The 12,324-nt window shown below is 42.3% G+C and overlaps 1 protein-coding gene across 1 annotated transcript in view; it reads right to left on the reverse strand.

Annotated features, from left to right (window-relative positions):
- Positions 1-3,208: 3,208 nt before the first annotated feature.
- Positions 3,209-12,324, reverse strand: part of LOC134440294 (organic cation/carnitine transporter 2-like) — a 69,099-nt gene continuing 59,983 nt past the window's right edge. Inside the window, exons 12-17 of the mRNA XM_063190313.1 lie at positions 10,512-10,653; positions 6,936-7,036; positions 6,297-6,511; positions 4,049-4,231; positions 3,698-3,833; positions 3,209-3,587 (exon numbers count right to left, since the gene is read on the reverse strand). Of these exons, the coding sequence (XP_063046383.1) occupies positions 3,536-3,587; positions 3,698-3,833; positions 4,049-4,231; positions 6,297-6,511; positions 6,936-7,036; positions 10,512-10,653 (829 nt within the window). The 3' untranslated portion in view covers positions 3,209-3,535. The remainder of the gene's footprint in view (positions 3,588-3,697; positions 3,834-4,048; positions 4,232-6,296; positions 6,512-6,935; positions 7,037-10,511; positions 10,654-12,324) is intronic.

Here is a 12,324-nt window from a genome sequence, read left to right on the forward strand (position 1 = left end):
AAGTCGTATTCACCTATTTACAGGCTACTGGTTCACCAGGAAAATGCAATACCTCCATTTTGGAAAAAAAAAAAAAAAAATTGTCAACTCCCGTCAATGGTCCACAACATTGATCTATGGCTTCACGGAGTCTGTTGACTTGATCGTCTTTCGATCTCTCTGTGTTGCTGGTTAACTTAAACTCCAGGAATCAAATGACAATTTTGTCTATTGTCTTACTTCTTGGGAATTAATGTAGGCCACAGTTTACCTTGGGTCTTTGGGAAGTGAAGTGTTGAGCAGCCACTGTGTGGGAAGAATCATGAGGCTATTAGCAAATGGCCATCTTAAACAGACAAGGAGTTGAGAGATAAGAGTCTTTATTACAGATTACCATGATTACCATACGGCCTTGGTTATCATGAGAAAATGCTGCAGTTGCAGAGGTTCACCTTGGGAATAGTGTTACAGAATGACTTAACATTCACAAGCTGGCATACTCAAATGTTGGGCCTTGTTTTTCACACCATGCATAGGCAGCATACTGCACATCACAGTCACAGTCAGCAGGGCCATTGACAGCTTTCACGGGGTCCAGGACAAGGACCCCTACCCAACGTAAGAGAAACCCAATTTTGGGCCCCCTATCTCCCTGGGACCAGGACAACATACCTGTTTGTAAACGTTTCATGAAGTGTCATCTACCATGCAGGGGCTTTTGAAATACAACATGCCCTCCATACCCATGTGCCTGAGTTAAAGTTTTACAAAGTGCTTATGTTTTCTATTAGCGTATACATACGTTGTATGTTAGAAGTATAATTGTATGCACTTGGAATTAGCAGGAGCTTTCTGTAAAAAGCACTTACTCATCCAGCATGTTTTCATCATTTCATTATTCCAGCAGAGGTCGCACTAGGGTAGCCCATGCCTGTCTCTCTGCCACGGTCAGTGGAGTAGGAGAGGCTGTCTGCTTCAGGAAAGGGAACCATGACCAGGCTGGAATCATCAGCGGGGGTTCACTCACGGAACTAGCTACTAGCACAGTGGGTTTACATAGTGTTCAATCTCGCCCTCCAACCCGTGCCTGCAGTTCACCGAGGGAGCGCTGTCGAGACAGCAGAGCTCATAAGGCTGGCGCTAATAACTGACAATTGTGCTCGCTGTCGGCTGAAACTTGACAATATTACTGTAAGTTCTGAGAAACCAATGTGGATTTAAATTAAATGTACAATAATGATCCAGGAAGACAGATGCTGAGGCACTCAAGGTTGCAATTTTTTTTACTTTTTTATTTGGCTACAATGGCATTGTAGCCAAATAAAAAAGTAAAAAAATTGCAACCTTGAGTGCCTCAGCATCTGTCTTCCTGGATCAAGTTTGAGAGCCCCTACACTGATGAGCACCAAGGAAAAAAGGTGAAGACCCAGAAGCACTCCAATTACCTGCTTGTGTTAAATGTACAATAACCTGGGAGTTATGTCCTTCTGATTTCTTACAGCTTTGGCATTTATGAGTCAGGCTCCGCTAGCATCTTGCTAACAAAATTGCTTTATGGCCGACGTGATCACAGCAATGCAGCCGGGCGACCAATCCAGGGTGTGAAGCCACTCGTGACGTCATATTGACAATAAATACGTATTTTGCAAAGATCCAGCGAGTTTGAACATTCAAACTAAGTGCTGTTTGAAAGGGTAATTTATCCTGCCTTTGGGAAAAGTAAAATGAAACGATGATACCAATTCTCTCCCAAAGCAATGGCAGCATCTGTGGTTGAGCTCCATGGGACCCCATTCATTCTAACAGCCTCTGCACTCTTTGGCGCTCCTCTGCGCTGTCTGGATGGCGCCACTTAGTGGACAGTACCACCCGGAAAAAGTAGCGAGATTTCTCTCTCGTATTACCCATAGATCCTCTCTGCTACTACCCACAACTGGCTAACCCTAATCCAACCTAAGTGCAAAATGAATGGGTGTCAATGGAGTTTTCTACTATCATAATTTTTGTGATTTTTTATCATTTTTTGCCCTGAAATATTAATATCCAGTTCGAAGCTAGAAATAATAAGACCTCATTTGAGTAGCGTTTCAATTATTTTGCGCCAATAGATTATTATGTACTGGGTCACAAAGCTCAATTTTTATGAGGCCAAACCCATAAACATTAGCGGGATGCTAGCGAGTACAGGTCGAAATCTTCTTCCCTGCTGTAAAACTACACACCTGAAAGATTTGTCAATACAGCCTATTGTTAAACACCAGCCATAGTGCTTACCAGGAATGTTTTGTTGATGAGATTTGTGACTGGAAATTGCAGTAGTTATGTATTTAGCATTGGGGCTCCCCTTTCCATTCCATACATTTTCCCACATGAAAGACTTACCAACGCTCGCCAACTAGTGGACACTCCATAGGAACTGCAGTATGCATGCAAAGCTAACTGGCTACAATGGGAACCAATCAGTGTGAATCTTCTCCCTGTGTTCTAAGTTCTCTGGTATCATTCACCTGCAGGAAATGTCTGTGAGCGCGTCTTAATATGCGACCTTGCTTCCTCCACTTGCGCTTGTCTCCTCGTCCCGCCTCCTGGCCCCTCCTCCGTGGAGAAAACGATTAAGTTTCCCAGCTGTCAGCCTAGCCACAACTACTTTTGAGGGACTCTTTTTCATTCAGCATCCCAATTGCAAATGAGAAAAAGACTCTACAATTGAGCTTTTGCAAGATATTGAAATATAATGATGTCGTCAGTGATGTCATCATGAAGAGAAGCAAGTGGAGGAGGCAAGGTCGCATATTAAAACGCACTCACTGAAGCACCCTGGAGGAAGGTACTGTCCCCACACACTACAGGTACTCCACAGGCATGCCATCATCCGTAACGGTCTGCTGCCCACATATTTTACTGAACAGGTGGATTCGGACGGGAGCACATAGAAATTAGGCAGAAATTATGTTATAATCATCTTTAAATGGGTTTATCAATTAACAGACATATGGTACAATCCATTTTTTATTGTTTTAAAAAATGAATCTAAATGTCTTCTGGGTAATGCTGTTAACATGAATGGAAAAAAAATGTTAAAAAAGCAGCTGCCCCCAGTCACCAGTACCACTGGAAAAAAAACTAGGCTATTAATAAAAAAAATAATATGGGATAAAAGTTTTTTGTGCAGTGAAATACACAGCTATAATCCACGTATAAAAGACACTTTAGGACAGGATACAAATACAGACCATATGGAGCTCTTTTTTTTTAAACAGCCTGTACAGTACAGTATATACAGTATACATGGGGATGTTGCCTTTATTAATAGGACAGAGAAGATTCAACTGTCAATGAATTGTCCACTCAAACTAACATGTCACAATTACAGTACTGTTATGTCAAAAATACGGCATAATGCATTGAAGTCCAGTATTGTTGCAATCAATATTTTCAGGGGCCAGATCTTGAACAGCAAATGGTTGTAAATCTGATCTGACCCCCTTTGTAAGTAGTCATACCAAATGCAATGCCTGTATTGCAAATGATTGCACTTTTGCACTTCACTTTCTTACTAATGTTTATCCACACAGTTTGTATCACTAGACCTCTTCCTGTGGCAACACCTGTAAAAACAAAAAAAAAATAAAAAAAACAACCTCTGTTGAAACGATTCCATGTTGAAATGACAGTGACACAAATGCAGTACAATGGTGTAACAAGCATAAGTACCTACCACTGGAGAGGTTTGACTTGGCTAATGAGTTCTGGCAGGTTTTCACCTTTTGTCTCTGGTAATAACAAACTCAGACCACCACAGAATAGAGATATAGAGCCCATCAGAATAAAAGGAAGAATCTTGTTATATGTACCTAAAAGCAAAAAACCAACAACAATAGTACACACTGTGTTTGTATGTACAAGTATCCAAACACAAATAACTTGGGGACAAAAGACGGATATTAGCCTCTTGGCTACAATCTTGTATATTTAGCATTTTTGTTTAAATGCTGGCAATATATGCTGTCCCTTTCTAAATAAATAAACTTATAAACTTGTAAACACATGTGCTGTTTAATGTACTTACCAATATGGGCTATGTACGGTGAGACAGCACATGCAATTCCAGAGGCCATGGAGCAGACACCCAATCCCATGTTGCGTACAACAGTTGGGAAGAGTTCCGTGGAATAGACAACAGCAAATGTATAAACTCCGGTCACAACTAGTCTTCCTGTCATTGCCAAAGTAACAGTCAACCAACTGAGCTCTGGGGGAGGAAATTGAGAGCCCCAGATGAGTTCAGATACAGTAGTTTTGTAAAGGTTTATCAGGCTAGCCAAACTAGCCTTAAAGGACCAGTTCTGCCAATTTCAATATGCTGTTGTATTGCTCACGCTACCCTTGACTTGTCAGTACCCGGTGATGCCACATTTTTCGGCTAAGCCCTTTCCGAGATATGAGCTATTTTAATGGGGGCAGCGTTTGTTTACATTTTTTAACATAGGCCTACTCCAAATATTTTCCCATAAGGTACCGCTGTTTGCCAGTTGTCTGCTGATGTTGTATAACCTTTCAGATGTTTTTGGGAATAAATACAAATGTTTTTATGACATATAAACAAAGAGCTGCCCCCATTACAATGACCAAGATCTCGGAAAAGGCTGAGGAAAAAGAAAAAAAAACCTCAGGTACTGACTAGTCCAGGGTAGTGTGAGCATTACAACTGTATGTTGAAATTGACCAAACTGGTCCTTTAAAGTTAAACCAGCCTTTCCACCATTTCTGGAATTACTAAGCTCTTCCCTTGAGTGAAGTGATTGAGTTTTACCCCTTTCCTGTTCTCCCAGCCGTTCTCCGAGTCTAGTTATATTAATTCTAATTCCAGATGGGGCAGTCATGGGTAAGTGGTTAGAGCACTGACCTTTAGATCAGAGGGTTGCAGATTCAAAAATCCACCCTTACGAGAACCTTCATCCATGGCCAAAGTGCCCTTGAGCAAGACACCCAACCCCACATTGCTCCAGGGCCTGTAACCAATACCCTGAACCTAAATATGTGTAAGTCCCTTTGGATACAAGCGTCAGCTAAGTGTAATATAATAATAATAATAATCATCATATAACAATAACTAGCAGTTATCATTTAATCCTATGGAACCAGCTAGCTGCTAGCTAGTCCCATAAGGTACCATGATATATGCCATCTTGCCGGTAGAATTTGCATTGTCGGACTCAGATAACGGCTGGAAGTAAAAGAGAAAGGTAAATCTCAATAATTTAACTCAAGGGAAGGAGTAAAATCATTATCGCTTTTAAGCGCCACTCCACCATTGCTGTATTTTATGATTTGACTGTGAGAGTTCTGATTTGCAGGGTTGTTGACGTGCTTCTTGACCACAGCAACTGTACATGTTACATTTTTTAACATATTTTATTAAACTGTACGGTAAAGGGCATACCGGTAACTGAACAGTCCCATATGAATAATCTGTATACATCTGTAATAAGGCACGAGTTGCACCACATCCCCCCTTTAAGATGGCCGCTGATAAACAGACATCACCATAATTCTCTGCATAGCGAATGTGCATTAGTTGGAAGCACAGGTCAGGTCTACCTGCATGGCCTTTCCGCCTGACACACCTCCGACGGTGTCAACGGGGTAACTACAGGGTCATCAGCCGGGAGCCACCCCTCATTGATGTTTCGCGGCCGCCCCCTGCAGCTACCCCTAGGACCCCTCTTTCCCCCACAACCTGTCCTTCCTACGCAGCCACAACCAGAATCTGGCTCTCTCCACCTCCTCTGCCAGGTCCCTAGATGCCCTCTTCAGCCTTGCGCTAGAGCAGTGATTCCCAACCTATGGGTCGCCAAAGATCCACAGAGGGTCACAGAGCCCTCTTGATTTTAAGTGGTTTAATTTGAAATGCCGTATATAGCCCATGTTGAATAAATGACAAAGCATATAAACTAATATATGCATAAAAGCAACAAAATGAAAAAGCAACAAAAAAAATGTAAGTGCTACATTAAACATTTATTCTATATTTGACCAAAGACGAATTGAGGAAAAAAATAATTTAAATGAGTTTTTGCAGGAAACAGAGGCCATCTTGTGACTCCCTCTCGTGCGGGCGCTTGCGCGGTTGGGTCATCAAAGCTTACGATAGTAAAAACATGGGTACCTGAAGAAAAAGGTTGGGAACCACTGCTCTAGAGTCTAGACACTCCGACCTTCCTGAGGAGGCGCTGGATGGATGTTCCAACGAATCCCCTGAAGCCAACCTCCACTGGGTAGATAGATGTAGCCCATTACAATTAACTCATACAAACCTTCAGGGACCAGCTGGATGAGCAGCAGCAACGCACCTCCAAGGAGAAAAGCGAAAGGCAGGACAAACCGACGAGAGGCATAAAGTGTAGTGAACCACACCAAAGTGTAGCCAAGGAATTCTGTTCCAGCAGAAATAAGGCAGTTACGATAAGGATCCCCATCCAGATTGGAGGTGTTTAAGGTCAGGCCATAGTATGTGAGGGATTTGGTTATCCTGTAGAAATATGTTAATGTTGGGTAAATTATAATAGCAGTAGCATAATGCAAAAGAGTATCATAAAACTCAGACAGTGTAGACCTCCGCCAAGAAAGCGGTTTGATAGAATTTTTGACGATGTTACAATCTATTTTTTCAAGTCTTTCTGCCTTCTTTTTGTGGTGTTACAAACTGAAATGTCAAAATTTGCCCTATGCCGCAATGGTAAAGAATCTTTAAAAAGTTCCTGGATCCGGATCACCACCAAAATTGTATCACTTGTTCCTTTACTTTTGTCATTTCCAAATACTCCACATAGTTTCATCCAAATCCGTTCATAACTTTTTGAGCGATCCTGCTGACAGACAGACAGACAAACTAAGGCGACCAAAAACATAACCTACCTGGCGGAGGTCACTATTTAACATGGACTTTCACTAACCAGACAATGATGCTTATAAGTGTGATGTTCCTCAGATTTGCAGATTTTAGAAGGTCCAGGTAAGTGTACTTGTCCCGACCTCTGGGCTCTTGCTCAATTTCCTGAAGGAAAAAAATCCGTAATCAACAATGGAGATGGAGGTGGTTATATACTGTATTACATCACCACTGACTTTTAACTAGTAGCGAAGACAAAACAAAGCTGCTGCCTCTGCACAATAGAGGTTATTTCATTTGTGCAGTCATGAAGATGAAGTGGTTAAAATTATTGAAAAATGTATCATTATAATTTAAAAAAATATTGCATGTGTTAACAAAGTCCACAGACCTATATTGTGTTCAAATCCCTCCAAAAAGTAAAACCATTCTCCACTGGCCTGCATAAGCAATTTAGTTTAATGTTGATGTTATTTGGATACAATTCTAAACTTGAATCTGGAGACTATTAGTAAACACGTGAGCAGATGTGTTTTTATCCAATTAGTAAACACGCGAGCAGCTGCAGTACACAAGTAATTAACTGAGTAGTCAGTCCCCTTGATGTTTCGAGATGGTCGGATGCTTACATACACGTATATCAGACATGGCTAGCTGATATCCATTATTCTCGTCCAATTAAATGTCAATCCTGTCTGGGTCATGTCAAGGACAGTCCATTGGCTAGCTGAAACTTGCTACCTATAGCAAGAAGATTAAGATTTGCCTTTATTGTCTCTGCAGGAGAGACATTTTTGCGTGGGCATGAGAATGACTTGCTACCAAGTCAAAGCCAGGCTTAGCATAGTAAATAATTCAGGTAGACCCTTTTGGTAGAACATTTCAGTGGGTGCGACGTCAGTGGAGGCAAACATGTGTCGATACATACAGTACATATTAACTCAAAAGATGAAATGCTGAAGCTTTACAGTGCATACACACCGCAAGCGCGGACGTCCACTTAATGTCCACTGAACGTGTATCAGTCCGAAATGGTTAAAATACATCTAAACAGATCATGCCTTACAGACAGCAGCGTGGTGTAAGCAGGGTGTAAGCGCGGCGCATGTCTGTTTCGTCTCCAGCGAAAATTGTCACATCATCTAAAAAAGCATGGGCATAGATTTACTGTATATAGCGATGGCCGTGACATATCACAACCAATACCTGAGTGACACAAAATCGTCCCCAACGTTTGCCATTCATTCTAATATAATGGAAGCGTACATTGATTAATTTAATATTTCAATATACTATGCAGTGGTAACATAAAAACTACTTTCAATTAGCCATTTTGTTTATGAGAGTTTCCGTGATTTATTCGGAGCTATGACTACCCATGCCGCTATTTCATTGGCGGCAAGAGTGATTATTAGGAGTACCCGTCATGTAGCCTCACGTGGAAGCAGAGTTCATATGCTTTGGTGCTAAAAGTGCAATGCATATGGCTCGTAATGGCCCAAAACGGTTTCGTTCCATGTCTGAATTTGAGCACTATTCTACTTTACAAACTTCAGAGACAACAATGGCATTGTCACAAAACAAATTGGGACATGAGAACCTATTTCTCCACTGTGACAATAAGTTGTAATGTCCTTACCAAATCTTGGACAAAACCTACGCCCTAGGGGAAAAAATGGTCATTATAGTGATACGGTCCCATTTTTGGAAATGAGCTTATTTTCCACCTCTCCTTGAGTTAAATGATTGACTTTCTCCTGTACTTTCAACCGTTCTCTGAGTATGGCAGGACAAATTTTATCTCTAAGCTAGCAGTCAACATTGAGTCCTATGAGACCAGTAGCCGCCAGCTGGTCTCATATGTTAATTGCTAGCTTGGAGTAGGGCTGGGCGATATGACGAGACATATCGTGAGGACGAGAGAAACGTGTCTATCGTGACCTTTCTCCTCTATCGTTTATATCGTGATAAAAAATATTTTCATTATTACAGCTAATACACATTTTAATATAATTTCACCTCTTAATATAGCCATTTTATGATTGTAAACATGTGCAAAAAATAATTTTAAAACTACTTGTGGGCCAAACTAGGCTATTTTATTTCTTTACTCCTTTACTTTTATTTCTGGTCGTATGCTGTCGAGAGAGCGCACGCAGCCTATTCAGTCTGTTTGACTCAAACTTTGAGTCTGCAGTCACTCCTCGGTTGGCGCCCCCTAGAGTGCAGTACCCGGAAAAGTGTCTTTGCCACTGCCTTGCCAGCTAACGTGACGAGCACCGGGCAGCAAGCGTGCGAATCATGGCTGGAAAAAGGCGTGGACAACTGACCAAAAATGAGCCAACTAGATGCTGCGGTGAAGTTTGGCATTCCTACCTGCGCTGTTTTGTAGATTCTGAGCACGAGACTTCCTCCCCGAGCCCTCCCCCTTGCGCTTCTGTGAAGCGCATCTCTCCTACACAACCTCTGCTTTGCAATGGATCTAGAAAGTAATGGAATTGACACGTTCCGTACGACGCACTATGGGCTACACATTTTGGCCACTGCCGGTTATAAAGCGTGCACTTTCACTGGGACTTCTCGTGAGCACATCATTCTCTGAAATGTTTAACTTGACCCTCTGTAGCCTACTTGGAAATCCACCACCATTTTTCAGCAGAGGTAGGCTAAAAGTTAAAGTGACTCGATGCTATGATGCTGCGCATGCAATTGAGTACCAAACAGTTAGGTTTGACTTCTGGGCATGAAACGGTTTTGCAAATGCAATGCCCTTTGTTGTGTTCACTGATATATTGGTAAATATACAACAAACAGAATTGTCCCTCAACAGCAACCAGCGTGAGTCAAGTGATTATTGGGAAGCATTTTATAACGTTATAACGTGTTGGTTGGGGACAACGATGGTGGGGACGAGAGCAAGCAATAGGCCTAGGCTATTGCGTGCTGTTTATAACAAGTTCTTTTACATAGGCTATTCACAAATAGTTTCAGCTTTGTTCAGTTTCATATAAGGCCTACTGGTATTTTGTAACATTAAGTAGGCCTATTTAAAATGTGCTAATATAATTTACTGACTAATTGCAGTCATTTTTTGTCAGACATTTTGTCCAGTCACGTTTTATTTTGCCGGTCATTCATGCCAATGCCCGGCCACAGTTGGCTAACGTGAACCTTGCTGTTTATGGCCGCAATTTGCGCATCTGTGGTGTTCTTCTACTCTCGAGATGACTGGTGAAAACAGGCGATGAAAGATTTTTTTCGACCCTGTCCATCAAACTGGTTGACTATGTTTGTTTTGTTTTTTTTAAGGCTATATCGTGATACATATCGCTATCGCGATATAAAATAATCCATATCGTGATATACATTTTTTTTCCATATCGCCCAGCCCTAGCTTGGAGGTAAAATTTACTCAGAGAATGGTAGGACGTACAGGAGAAGAGTAAAGCTCAAACATTTAACTCAAGGAGAGGTGTAAAATAAGCTAATTCCCAAAAATGGGACAGCATCAATTCGACATAGTCATTAGCATAGTTGTCAATAGTAACTATTGAGGTGATAGGAGGCAGGTTTACCACCTTAGTGATGCCGAGTGTGGCACTCTGAAGTCTGGGATCCCAGCCACTCGCCCATGAGTCACCTTAATATTGGCAGTGAGCTCCAGTTGGAAGATGTCCTCTGGGGGAGTGATGCCGTTCCTCTTGGCAGCAGCTCGAATGATGGCCTCTGCCTCCTGCAACCGGCCCTGAGTGATGAGCCAGCGGGGGGACTCTGGGATGAACCTGAGGGAACCAGGAAGCAGAGCAGGAATATCCTGTAAAGTGGTTAGGAAGCAGAAAGTGAAGGCTGAAATCCGATGATTTAGCCTTGTTGTCACGACGGTGCGTTTGTGTACACAAACTACCGTCTGATAGCAGGGTCAATTCACACGCCTTCCCCACGTGACCCTCTCCGATTTACTCGATATGTCACATACAGTTACCTTTTGATGTCAATTGAAAGAATACCAGGTATTAGCACCCTACGTCCAACATTTGCGGAGATGAAGCCCTCCAAAGTTGGGGTGCCATGCCCACTTTTCAAGCCTGTGAATTGATTACAAAATTTACAAGCAGATTTTGACACCTCCGGTTTTAGTTAGAAGGAAGATACAGGCCTAAACATCACCATGGCCCCTCAATATGACCCTGTCTACCAGATGATGTACTTACAAATAGCATGCCTTGATTATTTTTGGCTATATTAAGCCGTCAGTGAGAACCAGGCTACCGATGATTAGCATTACAGCCAATATCTCATCCTACAATATATGAGCAAATCTGTGCGTGACGTCACTGTTTACATTGCTCATTCTTCCGTGTGGCAAGAAAAAGCTTGGTCGCTTCGCCTTGTGTTGTGAAAACACTACAAAACACACCCAGAAGGTAAGCCTCATGACTTATTGAAGAGCTGTGCAATGAAATCTAGTTCCACATCATACCCGGTATAAATCCATCCTATTTTTAAAACGTCTGAAATATCATGGGAAAGACTCGTAGCCATCAGAAACCTAGCTTGCTCCGAGTTGCATACACACTCACGGTAGCCCTACATCACGTCCACACTACAAAGTAAAGACTGTTATTCACAATGGTTTTAGGCAACCTAGGGTAGTGTTCATCTGTTTGGTGTAACAGCTCGCTTTTATGACAAGTGGAATACACTGGAATCTGATCTTGACGTTAGCTAGCAAGCTAACAAAATAGCTAGTTTCCCAGAGCTATGAATTGTGCTCTGCACGTTTTCCTTTCATTTGCCCACGTTAAGTAACTGATATTGCAAGTAACTCATATAATAAAATTAAAATCAGCTTAGCAAATTCCAATGTTTGGGCTTGCAGCTGGTGACGGTAGATAAGTCCTGTCCCAGGGCATCAGGAAAGCAAAAAAGGAATACTCAGACAAAATAACAACACACTTCAAAGACAGCAGAGATGCACAGAGCCTGTGGCAGGGCATACAGGCCATCACGGACTATAAAGGGTAGTTTATGCCTCGAGATCAGCGTCACTGCATCATGATGCAGTGAGCCGCGCAGTTAACGTAGTGAAGCCCCCCCCATCACGCAGGTACTCTGGGGCACCTCCCCAAAATTGTGTCTCGACGCAGGGAGCGACGGCGTGAAAGGGCGAAAATAGGTCTCTGATTGGTCCTCTCGACCAGCCTGCTCTGTCCTCGAGTCGAGAACAAGCGCTACTTCCTTGTTCTAACCTTCGTCGGTCTACGGACTGTGAGCTCTTCATTAAATAAGTTGCCCGTGCTTTGTTGTTTGATTTATTTACACGAACCGAAGACAACACATGCGCTTGCAAGTTACGACGCTGAAGTTATTTGGACAGTTGAACAGTGGTTCCGAGGTCGAGGAAACATTCCGCTTCGTCCTCGACAAATGAGCCACTTCTTTGTTCCAAACTA

Source organism: Engraulis encrasicolus, chromosome 23 (genome assembly GCF_034702125.1).
Source record: "Engraulis encrasicolus isolate BLACKSEA-1 chromosome 23, IST_EnEncr_1.0, whole genome shotgun sequence".
Classification (NCBI taxonomy): domain Eukaryota; kingdom Metazoa; phylum Chordata; class Actinopteri; order Clupeiformes; family Engraulidae; genus Engraulis; species Engraulis encrasicolus.